Source organism: Canis lupus, chromosome 33, assembly GCF_003254725.2.
Source record: "Canis lupus dingo isolate Sandy chromosome 33, ASM325472v2, whole genome shotgun sequence".
Classification (NCBI taxonomy): Eukaryota; Metazoa; Chordata; class Mammalia; order Carnivora; family Canidae; genus Canis; species Canis lupus.
The window spans coordinates 14,410,155-14,435,536 of NC_064275.1; the positions used below are offsets into that span (position 1 = coordinate 14,410,155).

General features: G+C 37.5%; 1 protein-coding gene and 1 pseudogene across 3 annotated transcripts in view; both read right to left on the reverse strand.

The window, feature by feature from the left end:
- Positions 1 to 25,382, reverse strand: part of MORC1 (MORC family CW-type zinc finger 1) — a 190,452-nt gene that overhangs the window by 101,553 nt on the left and 63,517 nt on the right. For all 3 annotated transcript variants that reach the window (XR_004811644.2, XR_003147905.3, XM_025478165.3), the window contains exons 15-16: positions 4,557 to 4,685; positions 1,291 to 1,396 (exon numbers count right to left, since the gene is read on the reverse strand). Coding sequence is in view for 1 of the 3 variants with exons in the window: in XM_025478165.3 (XP_025333950.3) it covers positions 1,291 to 1,396; positions 4,557 to 4,685 (235 nt within the window). In the remaining 2 variants the exon portion in view is untranslated. The remainder of the gene's footprint in view (positions 1 to 1,290; positions 1,397 to 4,556; positions 4,686 to 25,382) is intronic.
- Positions 19,152 to 19,607, reverse strand: LOC112641475 (ERI1 exoribonuclease 3-like; annotated as a pseudogene).

Here is a 25,382-nt window from a genome sequence, read left to right on the forward strand (position 1 = left end):
GGATCAATATTAGTAACTATTTTTAATATTGAAACTGCGCCAATCTTGGCTCTTATGTGGGAGACATTTAAGTTTCAAGCCAGGCTAGAACCCAGATAGGAGTCACAGACCTTGGCCAGTAGCCGCATGAACAGGTTTCTTAGCCCCCGTTGGGCTTCAATTTTCACTTCTCTAAAATGAGGGAAGGAGGCTAGATCAGTATTTTATAATCATGCTCCCCAGAGATCTAGGCTTTTTGCAGAGAGTATGGAATAGAAATGAGAAGTGGAGTCTTTGGCTCTCAAGATTCCCAGCTTCCAATTTAATCAGGAAAGTTCTGCATTTATCTTATACATTTGGGGTCTGGACAAATTTTATTTGGCGAAAATGAGTTCTGCTGCAAACCAAGAAACAAGAATAAAAACCCCTGGGCCATGGGGAATCTAAGAGCCTTTACCATTTTTGGCATTTTCCTTAGTCTCTAAATATGGATAATTTGGGAACTCCAGGTAGAAGGGGTAGTAGCAGCAGTATCTCAATGTTGGTGTGTGTGTGTGTGTGTGTGTGTGTGTGTGTGTGCTTTCTTTTTCTTTTTCTTTTTCTTTTTCTTTTCTTTCTTTCTTTTTTTTTTTTTTTTTTTAGGGCTGGATAAAAATAACCAAACAGGAGTTATTACTCTAATGTCTATATTAGCAATATTGATTCACTTATCCAGGCCAAAGAACTTAGAATTCCACGGAGAAACAATGTTTCATTTAGGGTGCCTACATTAAAGGGGGATCCTCATCCTTTCCCCACCAAGGAAAATAATGTAGGTCTAAAGGGCCTGTAATAACAGAGACATTCATCAATACTTAATCGGTCTTTTTCCCGTTTTAGTCTGAACTTCTTCCTCCAAGAGCACAAAGCAATGAAATCAATATAAAACTTAAATAGAAAAAGCACATGGTCTAACAGGTTAGTGCCCCTGGAGACACCCTCTGGATAAGCCTCCTTTACGATAAGGCCATATGTTGTGTGAAAATGAACTGGAAGGCAAAACTCAAACACTGGGTCATGGTCTCCTGCCGGCAGAAGCATAGAGCTGCACATCCCAAAGTTTGCAAATAGCTACATGCAGGTCTCTTATCTTGATGGAAAAGCACACTAATGAAGTATCTTTCCACAGGTGGCAAGGAGCTAGAAAGAGTTCACAGGGATGACAGCTATTAAGCTAAAATTTATCTACAGCTGACATATTCCTGTCTCACACATATGCATTTTAGGAATTAAAAATGGATTAACAAATTCTAGAAAACTATAAAAATATACCTGTTTTCCAAGAGGTTAGGATTATTAGCACAAATCCAGAGGTCAAAAAATTCTTTTTCCTGATAATGAATAGAAGAAGGCAAGACTCTCCATTTAAGGCAAAGATCTGATAATGAAAACAAAATCACACAAAAGAAAGATCACAATCAGGAGTGAACCCAGCAGAGTAACATGTCAGACTGCACATGCCAATGACGAGGGCACCTGGCTGGCTCAGTGGGTTAAGCATCTGCCTTTGGCTCAGGTCATGATCCCAGGCTCCTGGGGTCAAGTCCCACATCAGGCTCCCTGCTCAGTGGGGAGTCTGCTTCTCCCTCTGTCCCTTGCCCCTGCCCGTGCTCTTTCCTCTCTGCCATGCTTTTACTCTCTCTCTCTCTCTCAAGTAAATAAATAAAATCTTTAAAAAAACAAAAACAAAACAAAAAAACCCTCGAACGTATGATGTACCTTTCAACCCAGAGACAAGTTAAGCCATGACCACACACTTTACATCTGATGGCACAACTAGTCTAGGATTCTATCAGCTACCCCAACACACCACAATAAATTACTGTTATTATTGTTGTTGTTGTTATTGTTGTTATTGGTTCAGTTCTTTCCAGCTGGTTCCTGCTCCTTTCAGCCAGAAGAATCTTGGTAATAGGTCCCTCCCCACCTCTTCCTGAACCACAAGAAGACTTCTAGTGACCCAACTCTTCCATTTTCTCTGATCAACAATCCCTCTGCTACCACCACTTTCCATGTCCAACCACAAAAATAACATAACAAGGAAAATCAAGCTCTCTGAACCATTTACACAGTTCCTTGCTCTGCGCTTGTCTCTTGCTTTTACCCCATCCTCCAGCCTATTCTGGAGTTCTGACTTGTCTATTTCTTCCTTTCATTCCTTTCTTCCCTGTAGAACCATGGCACTCCAGCCTCTCTCCAAGCTCTTCTCAAATTTAATCCTGAATTCTATCCACATAGAATGGCTAATGGCTCTTAGGTAAATGTTCTGTCTGTTCATCTAAGATTAAGGCAGTATGTACAATGGTTAGGAACACATAATGTTCAAGTCACAGTGGTAAGAACTAGAACAGCTCAACCACTTTCTACCTTTATCATCTTGGACAAATTCTCTATGCTTCAGCATCATCATCTGTAAAAAGACATTAATATTATCACTTACTTAAAAAGATCATTGAGGATTAAAAGATGTAATAATGATAAAAGCCAACATTGCTGGGCATTATTTACGATGGTAAATTTTATGTGTCAGTTTGGGCCATGGGATACACTTGGGTATTCGGTCAAGCATTATTCTGAGTGTGTCTGTGACGGTGTTTTGGATGAGAACATTTGTACTGATGGACTGAGTAGATTACCCTCCCTAATGTGAGTGGGCCTCATCTAATTAGTTGAAGGCCTGCATGGATACAAAAAGGCTTATTGTTCTGTTAGCAAGAAGGAACTACTTTTCCTTCCTGACTGCTTTGAGCTGAGACATCAGTTTTTTTCTGCCTTCAGACCCAAACTAAAAGAACAGCTCTTCCTGAGTATCAAGCCTGTCAACATTCAGACTGAACCTACATCACTGGGTCTCCCAGTTCTCAGGCCTTCAGACTCAAACTGGAATTAAGCCAGTGGCTCTCCTGGGTCTCCAGCTTGCTGACTGCAGGTCTTGGGAGTCTCTAGCCTCCTTAATCATGTGGACCAATTCCCCACAATTAATATCTATCCATCCATCCATCTATCCTATTGCTTCTGTTTCTCTGGGAGAACCCTAATATGTTAACCTAAGAACTTTGTAAACTTTATATGTGTTGGTTCACTTTATTTACACAAAGCTGTATGACGTAGCTACAAACACCAACTCCATTTTATAAGTCTGAAAAACTGGGGCTTAAAGAGCTTAAAGAGTTGCCCAATTTCATGTAGCTCTCAGATACTGGAGACTGGATTCTGGAAGTACCCTGCACACATCAAAAACACACAGTAACTTTTAGCCATTATTGTTATCATCCAACAGATTGTTGCATATAGTCATGAATTTCCTCAACTGTACCTTCTAAATGTCTGTGTCATGTATGTTCTTCTTAAATCGCACAGCCACGCCTATCTTCAGACATTTACAATTTCTCCCCTGGACCCTGGATGATGCCAGTCAGCTCCCCACTGACCCCCACCTTTGTGTTAGCCCTCCTCCAAATCAACCTGCATTGAGCTCTCAGAGCTACCTTACTACAAGTTACATATGACGCTCAGGTCCTCCTTAGACCACTCAGGGACAAGGTGGGAGAGGTGTTCCCTGGGCCATAAATAACTACAGAATTTTGCACATTATTAAGCACTTTTTTGTTTGCCTGGCTGCCTTCCCCACTGGGTGGCAGATTCCTTGCAGATGTAAAGTATCTTTAATTCTCTAACCCTTTGTACATCGGCTAGAAGATGTATTAGAGGCACACAATAAGTTTTCAATGCTTCAGTGATGTTCTCCTACTGAAAGACTCCCAAAGCCTCATCATTACTTATCAAAGTAAAACTCCTTACTCTGGCATTCAAGGCCCTCAAATAGGTTTGCTCAAACTAAATACTCTTGTCTCTTATTATTCATTCATCATTCATTCAGTAGTCAATTACTAAGTACTATATATTTAACACCATGCTAGATATTAAAAATTTTTAAAAGCCATTTTAATTATTCTATCACAAAAATTCTAGCTGAAGTATATACACTTGATATTAACACACATTCCCCCACTACATCTCCGCCTCTCAAAATTCTAACTTTGAGAGATATAGAGGAAGATGGCAGCAGAACTGAAGGAGCACAGGTTCACCTCATCCCATCACATCATCCTAAAATGCCCCAGACATAGACCTGAAGACTGGCAGAAAAAAACTCCACAACTAAAGGGAGAGAAGCGGCCACATCGAAGAAGCTAAAAACAAACAAACAAACAAACAACAATAACAACAACAAAAAAAGCTACTTTAAAGACCATGGCAAGGGCTACCTCTGTCAAGAAACCTGGCCTCAACTTCCTCCACCTCCTTTTTTTGAAGCCTCAAATAACTTTATGCCTTTTTGACATCAGTTACCTAATTTTCATCTCTATTACAATTAGTCTCATACGTTTCTGAACCTTTCCTAGACCCAACCTCCTTGAAAGCAAGAACTCTGTCCTACCCACCTCTATCTCTCCCATAACCCATTTTTTAGCACAAAGATTTGCTATTGGGAACTCACTAAATGTTTGCTGATGGGAATGAAATTCAACACTCACCACATTGAATGATGAATGGGATAGCCAGGGCTTTTCGTCTTTGATATTGAATAGTATCTAAAGATTTCTCCATGTCTGTGTTATGCTGGTATCCAAATTCATTCCAAAACAATGTTAGATTTCTATTACCTTAAAAAAAAAAAAAAGGCAGGCAAAAAATGATGAAAGAAAATTAAATCAATAAGATTAGGATGATAAGCAAAGTTTGAATATAAACACGTGTATATACAATATGATCTCAACTGTGTAAAAACTAATACATATACAGAAATAAGAAATAAAAATATTAATATTAGTTTTCTCTGCGTGGGTGAAATTTGTCTTCTGCTTTATTCTTGTATTTTCCAAACTATATACAATAAATATATTACAACTGCAATATTTTTAATAACAAAATTAAACACAATAGATGTTAGAAAAACATATACATATTGTAATAAAATATACTGACATTTAAAACTTTTTTCTTAAATACTCCCACAGAAGCGACTGTACTGATGAAACTTAAAGGCCACTCTTCAGACTATTGATAGATATTTATCATCTTGCCTCACAGCCAGTTTTTTTCACCGTTATTGTATCTCTGGTCTCCTTTCCAGTCTTATGTCCTACTGTTGCCCCAGATTCTATACTCCCCAAACATACAAAACAAAGACTATATATATTACAACACTGTTTAAACAGCAAAAAAAAAAGAAAAAAGGAAACAACATAAAAACCTAAAATAGGAAACTGACAAACTCTATTTCCAAACAAGGGACACTAGGCAACCTTTAAAAGAGGTAGTTAGAGCTAAATGCATAGTTTTGTCAAGATCTCTTGGATAGAATATTAATAACTTTTTTTTTAAAGATTATCTTTTTTAAAAGAATGAAACAGTAGGCAATTTTTGAAATTTATAAAAAGCTTATGTATACACAACTTTAATGGATATGTCTTCCTATTCCTGAAAGGAAATAACAGAAAGTTTTAATAGTAAAAGAGAGAGAGAGGCACTGGGAAGAGGGAGAGAAATTGAGAAGGGGGGGGGAGACATTTCCACTATTCATTTTTTACTTTCTGAACACCTTGAATATTTTCACATGTGCATATATTGCTTTAAAAACTTTAAAAGAAAGAATTCAGGTTTACCATTCTGTCCAATATGGTAACCACAGCCACATATGGATACCAAGCACCTGAAATGTGGCATTTCACCAATGTACAGTGAGAATCTAACATACACACCTTGGAAATAAAATACATGCAGTAGAGCCAGCCTCATATCAGCCTTAACATATGACTGTATAATCCATGCAAAATACAAATAAATATCCCACTCCTTACTATTCATGTTAAAGTTTAGGTTCAGCATGTCACATGCCATTAAGACCAGCAAGGAAGGAACTCAGTCTTCAAAAGAAGTATGAATTTGGGCCAGGCTGAAAGCTGCCCTCACAAATTCCCAGCTTTCCTACTTTGTCTCTTCACAAAACTCCTAGCAGCTCTCACATCAAATTTTGCTTCTTGGGATCCTCTCAACTCAAACTCTTGACTTTCAGCTAATTGCAGCAGTTAGTCTTGGCCCAGCCCAAACTTCACTTCTTCACTGCACATCAGATCTTGAAATATTCTTTGGTGTCTGGACAGGGCTTGTGAGACCTCATTCTCTGATTTCCACATGAACTACTCAGTTCTTACTATGTCAAAGTAAGAGGTGCTGCAGATTAAAGTCAGATGGCTTCGAGTGCTATCTCTGCCACACATCAGTTGTATAACTGGGAAGCTACCGAATTTTCTTATCATAAAGTGTTTACAACAACTTTCCTTACAGAGTTATCACAAAGAATAAATGCGGTGTATTAAAAACTATAGCATTCTGCAGAAATTTAAGTCACTGCTGTATTATATTTATCTTCTCTCTAAATATTGCTTCCCCAAGGATACTGTACCTTTTCAAAGGAGGAACTGTGCTTTATAACTTTGCATCCCCTCAACACAGAGCTCAGCATCCTGCACATAACAAGCCCTCAAAAAATGTTGCTACTAATCTTGACAGAATACCTTACTAATGTGCCGTGTGGGTTAAAATGAAGGTGAAATCATCTCTCCATGAAACATTAACTAAACACAGTTAACACAACCCAACTAACTTCTAAAACAAATATCAGCTGTGAACCCCAACATAAAACACCTTAAGGGTGGTAAAACTACTAGGATGTTAGAAATACAGGCACATACCTCTCAAGGGTGCGATGATCCCTGCTCTGTGACCATATCACCCTTTAATGCTCATGCATTACATTTTACTTTACTTTATGCCTCTTTTTCCCTCTAGATAGTGAAATCCTTGAATACAGTGGCTATGTTAGGATCTTGTTTTTAGGACACACAGAGTTTAAGGTCTACTTATAAGACAAAATAATACTAAAGAATGATTGGCTATCAAAGCAGAAGACAGAGCACTCAGTAGCCCCAACATCATGAGCAGGTCTGATAGAAGGTATTATACTATTCAAAGCAGATATCAGAACAAAGAAAATAGTTATTCCCTCTGGGAGTCAGAAATGGCTTTTTCTAACTGTCAACAGAACTTCAACTCTTCAACTTTTTTTTTTTTTCCAGATAGAAACTACTCCAATGTGCACAACTTACAACATGTTATTAAAACAAATTTCCAAGGACTGGACCCTTAAGACTAGGCAAATGCTTCAGCAAGTAAGCCGAAGGGATGGCAGCAGGAGGAAACATAGTGCCAGTTTCTAATTTTTTTTTAATGTGTTACTCAGTCTGTAGAGATTTATACAGATACCCTAAAAAAAAAAATTCCTTCCATACAAGGGAACCTCCACCAGGCTATCAGCGGCTTTTTCAGCAGAAATCTTGCAAATCAAGAGTGTGGGATGATATAATCAAAGTGCTAAAACAAAACAAAACAAAACCGACAACAAGAACACCACCACCTGCCAAGCCAGAATAATTTACCCAGAAAAGATGCCCTTCAGAAATTAAGGAGACACAAAGAATTTCCCAAACAAAAGCTGAGGGATTCCATTACCACCAGATCTATCTTACAAGAAATGCTACAGGGAATTCTTTAAGCTGAAATGAGAGGATACTAATTAGTAACTTGAAAACATGAAAATATAAGATTCATTGGTAAATGTAGGTATATAATCAGATTCAGAATACTCTAGTACTGTCTTGGTGGTAGGTAAATCATTTAACTGTAGTACAAAGGTTAGATAAAAGTATTAAAAATCACTATAGTAATTCTTAGTGGATATATCATATTAAAACATGTGAATTGTGAAATAAAGAATGTAGGGAAAGGGAGTAACAAGGTAGAGCTTCTGTATGAGATTAAAACTAACCTGTCATAAGCTTAAAATAAACTGTTATAACTAAAGCATGTGTTATGCAAGCCTCAGAGTAACCACAAAGCAAAACCTATGATAAACAAAAGTAAATCAAAACAAACAATAAAGCAAAACAAAAAGATAAAGGATTAAAAGCATTAAACTACAGAAAACCATCATATTGCAAAGGAAGACACCAAGAAAGGAAGAAACAAAGGAGCTTAAAAACAATAATTAAAACAGTAAGATGGGGATCCCTGGGTGGCGCAGCGGTTTGGCGCCTGCCTTTGGCCCAGGGCGCGATCCTGGAGACCCGGGATCGAATCCCACGTCGGGCTCCCGGTGCATGGAGCCTGCTTCTCCCTCTGCCTGTGTCTCTGCCTCTCTCTCTCTCTGTGTGACTATCATAAATAAATAAAAATTTAAAAAAAAAAATAAAAATAAAAATAAAAAAATAAAACAGTAAGATGGAAGGGCACTTGGGTGACTCAGTGGTTGAGCATCTGCCTTTGGCTCAGTTTGTGATCCTGGGGTCCTAGGATCAAGTCCCATATCAGATTCCCCACAGGGAGTCTGCTTCTCCCTCTGCCTATGTTTCTGCCTCTCTCTGTGTCTTTGATGAATAAATAAATAAAATCTTTAAAAAACTCAATAAGATGGCAATAATAAGTCCTTATCTATCAATATTTATGTAAAATGTAAATAGATTAAATTCTCTAATCAAAAACATAAAGTGGCTGAATGGATTAAAAAAACAAGACCCAATTATATGGTGACAATAAGACACTTCAGTTTTAAGGATATATATAAGCTCAAAGTGAAGGGATGGAAAAAGATATCCTATGCAAATAGGATTCATTAAGAGGAAATAATAATCATATATATATGTATGTATGTGTGTGTGTGTGTGTATATATATATATATATATATATATACATCTCCAATATTAGAGCACCTAAATACATTAAACAAATATTAACAGATTTGAAGGCAGAAATGAATGAGAATGCAATAATAGTAGGAGACTTCATTATCCCACTTTCAACAATGGATAATCACAGAGAAAAATAATAAGAAAATAATAGTGTACATGAACCATACTTTAGAGCAAATAGATCTAAGAGACACACAATATATCATCCAATAGCAGTAACATACACATTCTTCTCAAACATACCTGGAACATTCTCCAGGATAAATTATATCATAAAGAAGTCTTAACAAATTTACAAATACTAAAATCATTATGAAATATCTTTTTTTTTTTTAATTTTTTTAAAATTTATTTATGATAGAGAGAGAGAGAGAGAGGCAGAGACACAGGCAGAGGGAGAAGCAGGCTCCATGCACCGGGAGCCTGACGTGGGACTCGATCCTGGGTCTCCAGGATCGCGCCCTGGGCCAAAGGCAGGCGCCAAACCACTGCGCCATCCAGGGATCCCTCTTTTCTGACTATAATACTATAAATGAGAAATTAATAATAGAAAAAATTCAAAAACAGGTAAAAATTAAATAATATACTCTTGAGTAGCCAATGGATCAAAGAGGAAATCAAAAGAGAAATTTAAATATATATTGAGATAAATGAAAATAGAAACAGCACACCAAAACTTAACAAATGCAATAAAAGCAGTTGTAAGAGAAAGTTCATAGTGATAAATCTTTACATTAATAAACAAGATGGATCTCAAATAAATAATCCAACTTTCCACCTCAAGGAGCTGAGAAAAGAACAAATGAAACCCAAAGTTAGAAAAAGGAAGGAAATAGCAAATATCAATAGGAATAGAGAACCCTTAATTAAACTAAGAAAAAGGTGAAGACTCAAAATCAGGAACCAAAGAGGACATATTACAATTCATACCCCAGAAATACAGAAGATAAGAGAATTATGAACAATTATATGCCAACAATTTGCATAACCTAGAAGAAATGAGTAATTTCCTAGAAAGATACAAATGTCTAAGACTAAATTATGAAGAAATAGAAAATCTGAAAAACTTGTAACTAGTAAGAAGGTTTAATCAACAATTGAAAATTTCCCAACAAATAAAAGCTCAAGACCAGATGGCTTCACTGGTGATTTCTATCAAACATCTAAATAACAATTAATGCCTCTCCTTCTCAAACTCTTCCAAAAAACTGAAAAGGAGGGCACATTTCCAAACTCATTTTACAAAGCCAGCGTCATTTTGATTCCAAATCCAGATGACACCAGAAGAAAATAAAAGTACAGGCTAATATCACCAATGAATACAGATGGAAAACTCCTCTAACTATTCAACAGTACAAAAAAAGGATCATATGCCATGATCAAATGGGACTTATCCTTCGATAAAAGGGTGGTTCAAGTACACAAATCAACAAATGCAATACACCACATTAATAGAAGGAAAGATAAAAAAACATATGATCATCCTAATAGATATAGAAAGGGCATTTGAGGACAACAATACGCAAAAGCATGAAACTTACATCACATGCAAAAAGTAACTCAAAATGAATTACAGACTTAAATGTAAGACAAAAGCTCATAAAACTCCTGGAAGAAAATGTAGGCAGTAGCTTTTGAGCATCAATCTGAGCAGTTTTTTGGATCCTCTCTGGCAAAAGGCAGCAAAAGCAAAAACTTAACAAAAGGGACTACATCAAAATAAACAGTGTGGCACAGCAAAGAAAACCATCAACAAAACAGAAAGGCAACCTACCAAATGGAAGAAGATATTTACAAATGATAATAAAGCCAATGAGGGGTTAATATCTAAAATATTGCACAGAAGATCCCACAAAGCTGGAGGCATCACAATTACAGACTTCCAGCTACATTACATAGCTGTAATCATCAAGACAATATGGTACTGACACAAAAAAAGACACATAGATTAATGGAACAGAACACCCAGAAATGGACCCACAACCATATGGTCAACTGATCTTCAACCAAGCAGGAAAGAATATTCAATAGAAAAAAAGACAGTCTCTTCAACAAACGGTGTTGGGAAAATTGGACAGCCACAAGCAGAAGAATGAAACTGGACCACTTTCTTACACCATACCCAAAAACAAATTCAAAATGGATAAACGAGCTAAATGTGAAACAGGAAACCATTAAAATCCAGAGGAAAAGACAAGCAGCAACCTCTTCAACATTGGCCACGGCAACTTCTTTCTAGACATATCACCAGAGGCAAGAGAAACAAAAGCAAATATGAACTACTGAGACTTCATCAAGGTAAAAAGCTGCACAGTGAAGGAAATAATCAATAAAACTAAAAGGCAGCCTCTAGAGTGAATGTTTGCAAATGACATATGTGATAAAAGGTTAGCATCCAGAATCTATAAATAACTTACCAAACTTAGTATCCCAAAACAATTAATCCAATTAAGAAATGGGCAAAAGACATGAATAGATAATTATCCAAAGACATCCAGATGGCCAACAGACAAATGAAAAGATGCTCAATATCACTCATAATCAGGGAAATGCAAATCACAGCCACAATGAGATACCATCTCATACCTGTCAAAATGGCTAAAATTAACAACACAGGATACATGAAATTGGTGAGGATGCAGAGAAAGAGGAGCCCTCTTACACTGTTGGTGGGAATGCAAACTGGTGCAGCCACTCTGGAAAACAGCATGGAGATTCCTCAAAAAGTGTGTGTGTGTGTGTGTGTGTGTGTTTATAGTATCAATATATAATGGAATATTACTCAGCCATTAAAAAGAATGAAATCTTGCCCTTTGTAACAACATGGATGGAGCTAGAGTATATTATGCTAAGAAAAATAAGTCAGAGAAAGACAAATATCATATGATTTCAATTATATGTGGAATTTAAGAAACAAAACAGATGAACATAGGGGAAGAGGGAGGAAGAGAGAGAGGCAAACCATAAGAGACTCTTAAGTATAGAGAACAAACTGAAGTTTCCTTTAGGGGAGGTGGGTGGGGGATGGGCTAAATAGGTGATAAGTATTATGGGGGCACTTGTGATGAGCAATGGGGGTCATATATAAGTGACAAATCACTAAATTCCACTCCTGAAACCAATATTACACTACATGTTAACTAACTAGAATTTCAACAAAACAAAAAGATATAAAGAACTCACTCAACTCAATATAAAAAAATCCAATTAAAAAATGGGTAGATGACTTGACACATTTCTCCAAAGAAATATGGATAGGCAACAGACACATGAAAAGATGCTCAACATCACTAACAATTTAGGAAATATGAATCAAACCACAATAAGATTATAAGATTATCACCTCATAACTGTCAGAATGGTTATTATCAAAAGACAAGAAATGACAAGTGTTGGAGAATGGATGTGGAGGATGTGGAGAAAAGGGAACTCTGTGCAAAGTGAGTGTTAATGCAAAATGATGCACCCACTATGGAAAAAGTATGAAGTTTCAAAAAACTAAAAATAGAACTACCGTATGATCCAGCAATTGTACTTCTAAGTATTTACACTAGTTCAAAAAGATATATGCATCCCTATGTTTATTACAGCATTATTTACTACAGCCAGGATATGGAAACAACCGAGGTGTCCATCAACAGATGAATGGATAAAGAAGATATGGTATATACATACAGTGGAATATTACTTAGCCATAAAAAGAATGAAATCTGTCATTTGTGACAACCTGGATGGACCTAGATGATATTAAGTGAAATAAATCAGAGAAAGAAAAATACCACATGATTTCACTTATATGTGGAATCTAAAGCAAAACAAAATAGAAACAAACTCATAGAGAAAAATCTAGTGATTTCCAGTTGGGATGAACAAAACAAGGGAAGAGAATTAAAAGTTATGAACTTCCAGGGTTCCTGGGTGGCTCTGTCAATTTAGCATCCAACCCTTGATTTTGGCTCAGGTCATGATCTCAGGGTCATGGGACTGAGCCCGCCATGGGGCTCTGCGCTGAGAGGAAAGGCTGCTTGAGGTTCTCTCTCCCCATCTCCCTCACTTCCTCCCCCCATGCAATCTCTCTAAAATAAATAAATAAATGAAAAGAAAGAAAGAAGAAAGAAAGAAAGAAAGAAAGAAGAAAGAAAGAAAGAAAGAAAGAAAGAAAGAAAGAAAGAAAGAAAGAAAGAAAGAAAGAAAGAAAGAAAGGAGGGAGAGAGGGAAGGGAGGGAGGGAGGGAGGGAGGGAAGGAAGGAAGGGAGGGAGAGAGAGAGAGAGAGATAGATAGAGAAAGAAAGAAAGAAAGAAAGAAAGAAAGAAAGAAAGAAAGAAAGAAAGAAAGAAAGAAAGAAAGAAAGAGACGCACGCCTAGGTGGCTCAGCGGTTTAGTGCTTGCCTTCAGCCCAGGGCATGATCCTGGCGTTCCAGGATCGAGTCCCATGTCGAGCTCCCTGCATGGAGCCTGTCTCTCCCTTTGCCTGTCTCTCTGCCTCTCTCTCTCTCTCTGTCTCTCATGAATAAATAAAATCTTAAAAAAAAAAAGAAAGAAGGAAGGAAGGAGGGAAGGAAGGAGGAAGGAAAGAGAAAAGGCGCAAATTTCTAGTTATAAAATAGTAAGATACAGGGATACAAAGTACAATATAGGGAATATAGGTAATAATATGTAACAACTTTGTATGATGACAGATGACAGATACATTTATCATGGTGAGCACTTCTAATATATATAAATGTTGAATCAATATGTTGTACGCTTAAAACTAATTTAATAGTGCATGTCCACTACACTTCAATTAAAAAAAAGAACACTGACAAAATTCATTATCTTCTTAAGATAAAAACTCTCAACGAATTAGGTATGGAAGGAATGTACCTCAATACAATGAAGGCTATTATGTAAAACCCATAGCTAATATTATATTCCATAGTGAAAAGTTAAAAACTTTTCTTCAAGATTAGGAAAAAGACAAGGATAACTATCCTTATCATTTCTATTCAACATTGTACTGGAAGTCCTAGTTAGAGCAATTAGATATGAAGAAAAACAAATAGCATACAAATTAGAAAGGAAGAGCACAAAAAATTTTTTCTGGTTTGTAGATGACATGATAGTATACCTGGAAACCTAAGACTCTACCAAAAAACTGCTAGAACTAATCAGTAAAGAGAAAGGGTACAAAATCAACATACTAACATCAGTTGCATTTCTGCCACTAACAATGAACTGTCTGGAAGAGAAGCCAAGAAAGCAATCTCATTTACAATATCAAAAACAATAAAATACTTAGGATTAAATTTAACCAGAGGTAAAAATCCTATATTCTGAAAACTGTAAGACACTGATGAAAAAATCTGAAAAGATACCAAATAAGTGGAAGGATATCTCACGTTCTTAGGCTGGATGAATTAATATTTTTTTAAATGTCCATACCACTAAAAACAATCTACAGATTCAATGCAAAAGACATATACAAAAAACAATCTCCAAATTTGTATGGAACCACAGAAGACCCTGAAAAGCCAAAACTACCTTGAAAAAGAAGAAAAAAGCTGGAGACATCACACTTCCTGATTTCAAGACATATTACAAAGCTACAGTAATTAAAACAGTATGATAGTGGCATAAAAATAGACACATAGACCAATGGAGCAGAAGAGAAAGCTCAGAAATAAAACTAGTCATATATGGTCAACTAATTTTTGACAAGGGTACCAAGAACACACAATGGGGGAAAGACAGTCTCTTCAATGTATGGTGCTGAAAAAACTGGATATCCACATGCAAAAATATGAAACTGGGCCCTATCCTATACCACTTATAAAAATGAACTCAAAATGGATTAAAGTCTTAACCATAAGTCCTGAAACCATAGAACTCGTAGAAGAAAACATAGGGAAAAAGCTTCTTGACACTGATCTGTTTTGGATGTGACACCAAAAGCACAGGCAACAAAAGCAAACAAACAAAACATAAAAATCAAACAAAAAACAAGCAAGACTATGTCAAACTGCAAAGCTTCTGCATAGCAAAGAAAACAATCAGCAAAATGAAAAGACAACATACAGGAGGAGGAAAATATTTGCAAACCGTGTAGCTGATAAAGAGGTAAAATCTAAAATACACAAGGAAAAAAAAACAAATAAAATAAAATAAAATAGACATGGAACTTGTACAATAGCAAAAAAAAAATCTCACACTCTGATAATAAAATGGGCAAAGGACATGAATAGATAGTCGGCCAAAGGTACATGAAAAGTTGTTAATCATCAGGGAAATGCAAGTCAAAAGCACAACATGACTTCATACCTGGTAGGATGGCTGTTATCAAAAAGAGACAAAGATAACAAATGTTGATGACGATACTGAGAAAAGGGAACCCTCATGCACTGTTGGTGGGAATGTAAATTGGTACAACCATTATGGAAAACAGTATGGAGTTTTCTCAAAATATTAAAAATATAACTACTATATGACCCAGAAATCCCACTTCTGGATATACATCAGAAGGAAATGAAATCAGTATCTTAGAGAGATATCTGGACTTTCATGTTCACTACAGCATTGTTCATAATAGCCAAGATACAGAAATATGGAAACCTATATGTCCATTGATGGATGAATGGTTAAAGAAAATATGATTAGATAACAGAATATTATCCAGCCATAAGAAGTTGGACATCCTGCCATCTGCAACATGAATGAACCTGAAAGCCATTACCTTAAATGAAAAAAAAAAAAAAAAAACAGAGAAAAACAAAACACTGTATGGTATCATTCATACACAGAAATCTAAAGAAAAAAATAAAGTTGAACTCATAGAAACAGAAAGTAGAATGGTGGTTGCCAATGGCTACAGGGTTGGGGAAATGCTGGTAAGAGGGTAAAAGCTTTGAGCAATATGGTGAGTTGAGGATCTAATGTATGGCATGGCAACTATGATTAGTAGTACTGTACTGTGTACTTGAAATTTGCTAAGAGAATAGATCCTAAGCGTTCACCTCCACACATATGCAAAAAGATAACTGTGGGAGGTGAAGGATGTGTTGATCAACTTGACTGTGCTAAATATTTCACTATGTTTATGTATATCAAATCACCATGCTGTACATTTTAAGTACATACAATTTTTAAAATAAATTATATCCTAATATAGCTGGAAAAAATTCTTGTCTATCCTAGTCCAGCAAGAAACAGTAACATTAATAATAATTATCATTCATTACATTAGGTTGGTCTTGCCTAATGCTGTGGTATATAATTATGGACATCTGGTTATATATTTGTATATGTGGCTTTAACAACTGATGTTTTTGTTAATGTTTTGTTAATGTCTCTTTTAAGATTTTATTTATTTATTCATGAGACACAGAGAGAGAGGCAGAGACACAGGCTGAGGGAGAAGCAAGGCTCCCTACGGGGAGCCCAATGTGGGACTCGATCCCAGGACACCGGGGTCACAACCTGAGCCGAAAGCAGACGCTCAACTACTGAACCACCCAGGCATCCCCATTTTGTTAATGTCTTGATGAGGGTTTTTTTTAATCGCCCCTTCATCTAGAAATAAATTAAGAGAGGTAAAATTTCAAAGTTTGAAAAGAATTTGATTTTTTTAAAAATCTTTATATCTTAAATATTTCCACTTATAAAGAGTATTATGAAGGGGCGCCTGGGTGGCTCAGTCTGTTAAGCACCTGCCTTTAGCTAAGGTCATGACCCCAGGGAGCCTGACTTGGGTCTTGATCCCAGGACCCTGCTTCTCCCTCTCCTCCTCACTTGCATTCTCTCTCACTGTCTCTATTGTTATCTCTGTCTCTCTCTCAAACAAATAAATAAAATCTTAAAAAAAAAGAGTACTATGAAGATAACCCAAACTTTATTAACTCCAAAATTGTATTAACATTATCAAGGCATTCTGATCTGAAAATTCAGTTTATTTTGCAAACAGGAAATGGCTGCAAGCACACAGGTAATATTCAAAATTATAAAAGAATACATATCTTGAGATTTTTGCTTGAATAATCAACAAGCTTGTTAAATTAGTGGAATAATCAGGGATTAATGCACACAGAATTAAAGTCCTAATTTCTAGAATGAGTATCTGAAAGCAACTGAAAATTTAATTTACTGCTAGCTATGTATAGAGTACTTTACTCAGAAGATTGCAAATGTTTAAATTAATCTGATTAATTTTTCAGGAGCCTTTTAAAACTCAGGAAAAATAATGGGAACTGTTGTAATAACTTACTAAACATTTCCCAAACACCAGTAACTAAAAGAGCAGCTCACAAAGACTCTGCATCTTAAAAAGAGGAGAAGCCTAACATCCTCCTAGATGTTTCATATCTGTTCACAGAATGTACAAAGACATCCAGGGAATCAATTAGCCAAGAGAAGAAGTAATAAAATTCAGTAATAAGCTACCAAAGCAAAGCTGTAATGGTTTCAATCAAAATAAGGAAGGCTAAAACAGTTATGAAATCGAAGGACCAGGAAATCATAAGATGAAGGTGCTCAAATCAGGTCCCTGACTTCAGGTAGTTCTGCAACTAAATAGATGATTATATTCTATTTTTAAAGATCTCCTGAGATAGAAATTACATATCCATCCTCAGGGGATTGGACAGCATGCCTCTTCCGCTGTTGAAATTGTCCTGTTGATCGTTACCCCTCATTCTTAGCTAAAGGCAGACATCAGACCCTTCCTAAGTTGATCCATGTGTGATCACTGATCATTTATATTCATGATGGAGTCTCTTGGTTAGAGATGGCAAACTGGTTTCAACCAACACGCCAACCCTAATCAATTCAGAGTGATACCTGTACACTCTTGAGGAGGGTTCTGAAGCCAATCGCCAAGGCGGCTTAGAGAGTCAGCAGGGCCCGTGGCACAGGAGCTGCTACATGACCATCTTCCCCAAGTACTTTATGTGAACTGATGGACAGCAAAGCAAGATGTCTTCAGGGCTGGGGAAGCTGCTGACAGCCCCTTGCCTTCCCTCCTGGGGCTAGTGGCCTGGGTTGGGCAAGTCTCACTTCACTGGGATGGTCCGTGGCAGCCACAGCCAGAATGTTTTCACTTCACTCTACTGTGAGCACAGTAGGCTCCAGGGCAAAGCTCCAGGAGTTGGAGGAATTGGTCCAACTCCCTGGAAGTGTCAACTTCATTACCTCACCCGGCAACATAGCATCATTTTCTCTTGTTCCATATCCGTAGTTTCCCATGAGAATCTCCTTAAGCTGCAAAATAATTTCAGAACCACTAACCCTGACCCCCGACCTGAGAAAATACGACAAAAATAAATAAATAAACAAACTGAATTCTGTGTGATTCTAGATTTTACTACCAAAACTACATCAACACATATTTGAAAAACTGTAGCGTATGTATGTATAAGGTATAATGCCGTTTTAGCCAATTTTTGGTAGACAGGGATTCCAAGATTCCAAACCATACTCTAAAGCCCTCTAAGGGCTCCCTGGCTCCCAGCTCAGAAACATGCTTTGCCTGTGCTGGACACTAGAAGGAAGAGGGTTAGGGGCCCCACGACAACAAGCCTTCAAAACCAAAACTGACAAAACTTAGGTTTCCTCTTTGTCATCCCTCAGGAAGAAAAAACTTTTACTTTCTCTTTTTAGGTTAAAATTTTTTAAAAATCATTTTCACTGCTTTTCTGTGCACACACTCAACTTTTCTAATTCCCTCTATAATGGGGAAATTAAAATTAGACATAATAATCTAATCTAAAGCATAGTCCTAGAATTGTGTCATTATGGGCAATTGCCTAGCCAGCCAGCTCACTCTCCTGAATATCTGGGTTAGCAAAGTTTCTTTCTACCAGGATGTATTCAGACATACACAAAGCCCACTGACTTACTTATGTTCTCAGAAATCTAAAGATTCAAACTTATTTTTTTTTTCTCATTTCCCTGACTAAATTTATTCAGTGACACATTCACAGCGGGGATGGGACGCAAGATGGGGCCTGATCTGACCTGGAGTCCTGGGGGCACCACATACCATGCACTACAGATGGGAGGGGGGGCACTAGGGGGCTTGGTGGTCCCAGCAGAGCCTGTGTACCAGGGGGGAGGCAGTGAGTGCCTGGTCCTGCTAGCCCAGGCCCACAATGGGAAGGACTAACACTGGGCTGAGGTTGAGGGGTTGGGGTGGGGGACACAATATGTCTGCTCCAAAGGGGCCCAGTGGCCAAGTCCTTCCCCAGGGCACAAGCCCACATAGCAGGCTGGGGGACACTCTGGATATAGAGCTGTGTCACTCTCCCTTTTCCCCTCAGGAGAGGGAAAGGAGGCTCTGGGCTGGGCCAAGCTACCCTGTCCTGCCCCACCCTGTCCTTGGCCAATCAGACTGGCAATATCTGCTTGACAATGAGACTTGGTATGCAAGTATCTTCATGATTTTAGAGATGTTCTTACAGTCATCTGTGCCTATGTGTTACAGGCTAAGGTCCTTATTTGTGTCTAGAAGTCCATTTTTGGGCCAGCAGCCCATGGTGAGGCTGTAAACCTTTTTTAGATTAATCCACTGCTTGAAGTAATCTTCCACTGGCAAGCCCGAATACTGGCACTGGCCCAAGGCCCAGGAGCATGATTTTCAAGTCCCAGTCTCCATAGGTGACAAAAGTTGACTTGATGTTTGGATGACCCTCTCCAGCACTTGCTGTAGGCTTGGCAGACCATCCACCACAGCGTGAATAATCCCAGTGAGCTCTCAGAAGGGGGTAGGCTGTGGATGCACCGCGGGCTGGGCATGATCAATCTCCATGATCTGACCTCATAGCTTCAGGATGGGGAATGCAATGATTTCCTATATGTACTCTGACTCTGGCCGACGCAACTTACTTTTTTTCTTAATACAATTTACATTTAATTCTGACAGCAATGTTTTAAATTCAGTCATTAAGCTGCAACCTACTCTCCTTTACTGAGGCACACACAAGTGGACTAATAGAGTTTTGAGGTCTTGCTTCTGGTATGGCAGGGGAAATGAGACTGTAAGAATAAGAGTGTATTTAATTCCAGACAAAAGGCTACTAGGCTTTTTAGTATTTTATTTGCAATATAGGCGAGATCCTCCAAGATATTTTAGCATGAAAATTCATTGTAGATGTAAAAAATGTCATTATCATGATAATAATACAAGTGCAGTCAGAAAGGAAAAGAAGCATAAGTACTGTCGATGGTGATAATTTCAATTACCAGGTGAAAGCAGTGTAAATGGATAAAATCTAAGAATGTAATTTTTTTTAAACAGAAATCAATTCAATGAACTTCTGAACCATCCCACTATTTGCTGAGAATTGGCATGAAGTAATGATTTTAAACAGAGTATATATTCATGCCATATAAGTCAGGCAAATGTCTGTATCATTTTTATTGCTTTAATTTCATTTCTAATAAAGCTTTTATTCAATACAAGTTCTTTTTATCAGTATAGAGCTCTATGTTGTTTCTGTCAAAAAGTTCACATAGGTTACCAAATGGAAGATGAAAAAAGTTTTTCTTGATAAGAAGTATTAGAGTGAATAAATGATAAAAATATGATAGAATTAGGATAGAAGATTTTGGAACCCCTAAGGGATCTGAGTATTAATCATTAACTGCTAACATCATTAAAAGAGAGAAACTCAGACAACTTGATGGCTGAACACAAGACTACCTATGAAGCATCTTGACAAAAAACAAATGAATAAACACTATGTCTGAATCTGGTCAAGCTGCTAGAGTCTTCTAATTTTCAGAAAAAGCAACAGAACGAAAGAACCTGTTAAACCACACCCAGTAATGCTTCGAGCAAAATTTAGAGCATGTGACAACTATGAAACGACCAGCCCAGTTTTCCCTACAAATAAATCATAAGGAAAAACAGGAGAGAAAGAGAAATAGGAGGATGGGTGAAAAGGACCATGAATTATATATTAGGACAAGAGATAATTAGAAATGTAACAATGGACTGGCTATTTTTATGGTATTAAAAAAATACTGATAATTTTCTAGGGTTATGTTTGTTTTAAATGGAGTTCTTTCTTCTAAAAATACATGATAAATACATTTGATATAATTATATAATGTCTGGAATTTTCTTCATAATTTAACTGTTGAGTAGGGGAATATAGATGAAACCAATTTGCCCAGGAGTTGATAACTATTGAAGCTGGATGATGGATTTATGGGTATCATTATAATATTCTTTTTAATTCTGTCTAATTTCACAATTTCCCATATATATTCATTTGCTAGAGCTGCCATAACAACAACAAAAACCACACTGGGTGGCGTAAACAATGGGAACTTATTTTCTCACATCATCTTTTCTCTGCGCAAACCCATCCCTGGACTCTCTTCTGTCCAAATTTCCTCTTCTTATAAGGACATTGGTTGGACTGGATTAGGGCTCAATCTAACTGCCTAGTGTTAACTTAATCACCTTTTCAAAGGCCCTGTCTCCAAACGGTCACATTCTGAGGTCCTAGGGGTCCAACATACGAATTCTGATGAAACAATTCAGTCTGTAATACCGGAATGAAAAATTTCAAAATAAAACATAACATATAAGGGGCACTGGGGTGGCTCTGTCCATTAAGCATGTGACTTTCACATAGACCATGATCTTTGGGTCCTGGGATGCAGCTCCAAATCAGGCTCCTTGCTCAGCGGGGAGCCTGCTTCTCCCTCACCCTCAGCCCCTTCCTCTGCTCATGCTCTCTCTCTCTCATATAAATAAACAAAATCTTTAAATATATATATAACATATAACATTGAAAATATATTTTTAAATGAAATAGAATACATAAAATCTGTAACTTCAAAAACTAAAAAGAGATGAATTACTTCTTGACCTACATCTCCAAATAAACTTCTCATAGTCTCACCTTTTACTACTTATATAGACCTCCTCAGTCAACATGTGTCTGCAGCAGAAATGTTGCATTTTTCTCGTAGTGCCTTTCTGAGATCTTACAGACTTATGCATATCATAAAAGAGACCATATTTGCTGTGAGAAGCTAACTATATCTAGCTATTAGAGTGTTAGAGATTGAATGTTTGCATCCCCACTAAATTCATATATTGCAATTTAATCCCCAGTGTGATGGTATTTGGCGGTGGGTTCTTTGAGAGGTAATTAGTTCATGTGAGTGGAGCCCTCACGATGGGATTAGTGCCCTTATGAGAGACCAGAGAGCTAGCTCACTCTTTTTCCACCAGGTGAGGGTATAAGAAATCAGCAGTCTGCAAACTGGAAGACAGCTCTCACCAGAATTCAACCATACTGGGACCATGATCTTGGACTTCCAGCCTCCAGAACTGTGGGAAATATATTTATGCTGTTCATTAACCACCAGTTTGTAGTATTTTGTTATAGCAGCCCAACCTAAGACATAAAGTATTATCTATTTTTTAAACCATTCAGCTAACAAATATTATCTCTCATTTTCAAAATTATACACAAACTTAGAAATTGATGTGAGATGATAGCCTAAGTAGGAAGATTGGTAAATGATTAATTTCTTTATCCAGTATCCCATTTCTTCCCTCCGTGAAGGGACAAGAGCTTGATTTAAATTTTATGCAACAGGATTTAAATGAAATCATAGAGAAAACTCTGGAAAAATAGCATATTAGTTAGAAGTCAACAAGAGATTCCTGAAAGGATGGGCTTAGTAGCATTTAATAGGACTAAATGTATGATTATATCCTAGGGTCCAAAAATACTGGAAAAAAATGTAAGATGTATGGCTTAACAAGAATATGCATTAAAATTTTTATTAAAGATTTTAATTGGCAATAAAGACACTGGAAGTCAATAATGTGCTTACTGAAAGTTAATATATTAGGCTGCATCAATAGAATTACAACAACCTAAGAGAAAGAGATGATGATCCTATTTTATTCAAGGCTGAGTTTCATCTGAAATTTTTGTTTCTACATGGCCAGCACCCTTTATAAAGTATAATGTTAAAATAGTGACTTTATTTAACACCTTGTCAAATGAAAACTAGCAACAGGAGTTGGAAATATTACAATAAAATAAGACTGGAGAGAGACAGAAAGGGGCTGTCCTTTGGAAAGGCTTTTGGCCTATCCTTCATGGCCCTAGGAGGGAAAAATTTTATTGACCTGGCTAACTCCTCATCCTTCAGAAAACATCACTTCCTCAAGAAGGCCTCTCTGGCTCCCAAAGCACTGGCTTCTGCAGGACCCATTCTTCTCTGTTGGGTACCAATCCTATTTCTAATTGTCAAATTGTGTTAGCCTTGCTAGACTGCAGATTCCCAGAGACGGTGGACCATGTCTGATTTGTCACTCCTATAACATTCTGTTCCTGCCACAGGTGAATGAGGGAAACACCATGTGAGAAATAGATTTGACTTTGATATGAAAATGTATTTTTCTAATTACAGTTGTGGAGAGATTCAAGAGCTGCCTCAAGAAGTGCCAATTTTTTCTTTCACAGGAAACCCTCACTAAGGCTTAAAATGGTGGTCTGCTTGGCTGGGGCAGGAGTGGATGAGGTAGTGGGGATGAAAGCATCAGGGGGGTGACTGGCTTATATGATTTTTAGCTTCCTTGCCACCCTGAGGTCCTATTGTTTGAGTTCTGCTCAGAGAAGTTATGATTATGCCACAAATTTCACGTGGTACATCAGCTATATTATCCATTTTAGAAAACTTCTGTAATAAATTTCTACATACTTCCTTCTGTTCAAACCCAAATTTCATTCGATGTTTCTATCTTTTCCTTCTCCTCCTCTCCCTACTCCAAAAGGCTGATGATCAATATCTCCATTTCACTGTAAGGATGCATAAAGCTTCAGGAAGCATAGTAGCAGACAGTGAGGTAAGGTCAGACTGGAGACAAGAAAAATACTTCTGAGGTTCTTAGTTAGCATCAACTGTGCCAAACATAAATGCAGATTTGATAAATGACACAAAGTCATTACCTCTCCATTTCCCTTTCTGCGGATTTGATTTTTCCCTTTCTGCCTCAATTTTCCATAGAAACGGATCAGATTTATAGCAAATACAAAAGATTGCATCTTTTATTTATAAGGCAAAAATCTACTCAAATACTTGTCATTAAAACTGTGTGCCTATAATACTAGCTATTAGCGTATTAGGCAAGCATGAGATAGCTTTGGTTATTCCTGTGGGAATTAATATACAAAGACCTTGAAAGTCCATCTCCTCAGCACCGTTCCTCAGACTGCCAATTCTGACCTTGATTACTCGATTCAGTTTGATAAGAAGTTCTGGGATGAAGTTGTCATTTATATGAACAAATACACATGCTTGCTATCCTTTCTCTACTCCCGGACTTCCTTCTCGAGGAATACCTTTTGTAAAAGTACCTCCAGCCCTAAATCAATTCATAGGTAATTACAGAATTAGGAAAACAACATGGTATTTACTACTAGTAATTAAAATACAAACCTGGGCTCCTGGGTGGTTCAGTCAGTTGGGCATCTGCCTTTGGCTCAGGTCCTGATCCCAGGCTCCTGGGATAGAGCCCCACATTGGGCTCCCTGCTCAGTGGGGAGTCTGCTTCTTCCTCTATCCCTCCCTACTGCTTGAGATCTCTCTCCCTCACTCTCTTGCAAATAAATAAAATCTTTTTAAAACCTTCACAAACCTAACTTATTTTGCATCTTAGTACATCTACTGAGAAGTTTCTGAAAAAACTAGATTGAGATGGGGAGTTACACAGAGGCAGGAAGGCAGGCAAGTGACACCCAAGAGTTGAGAGTACAGTTGTTAGGAGGGTACCCTCAAGCCAGGAAAAGGGGCTTCAAGAGAGCCCTCCCTGGAACAGGGCTCAATATGGCTGTCCTGAGGAAGTGTGGGCTCGATGGACATCAATCCCATCATGTTTAAGTTTCATGCCACTTTCTGAGGGCTTCACTCCTTATTCCAAGGATGAGCAAGAGGAAAAGGTTATAGAAAAAAATAGGAGAGTCAAGAAGTCATACAATTTTCAAATGCTTAATGTTTTTTCTTTTGTACTATGTCATGCTAGCATTTCAAGACTGGAGAGTAGATCCTTGATTTATATCTCGCTCTGGATAGCCCTCTGTTTCCTATAGCTTTAAGCATAACCTGCCAAATAAGGTACTCATTCCTACACTTAGTATAACTTCAGACATGTCTCTGAGAAAAAAAAAAATACATGTGGGAAAAGTGTATCTATGCTAAGAAAATATTGCATGGACATACCCTTCAGAGCAGTGCTTCTCAAACTCCAGTGCGCCTCCAGATCACTGCTGATCTTGCTGACACACAGACTGGAGTCCAGCATGTCTGAGATGCTACATTTCTAACAAGCTCACAGGTGATGCTTATGCTGCCCACTCTGAGTACATTTTAGACCATGGCATGAAAACGCAGCTTGGGCAGGAAATCTGTGCCCACACCTTCATCCCCACTCTTATTTTTCTCCCAAGTACCCAAACTCTTTCCTCTTTCACTGCTACATGAAAATTTCAGGGCTGAGCTAAGTGAGTACAGAAGAAAAGAAAATATTCTAAAAATCACAACTTCAAGT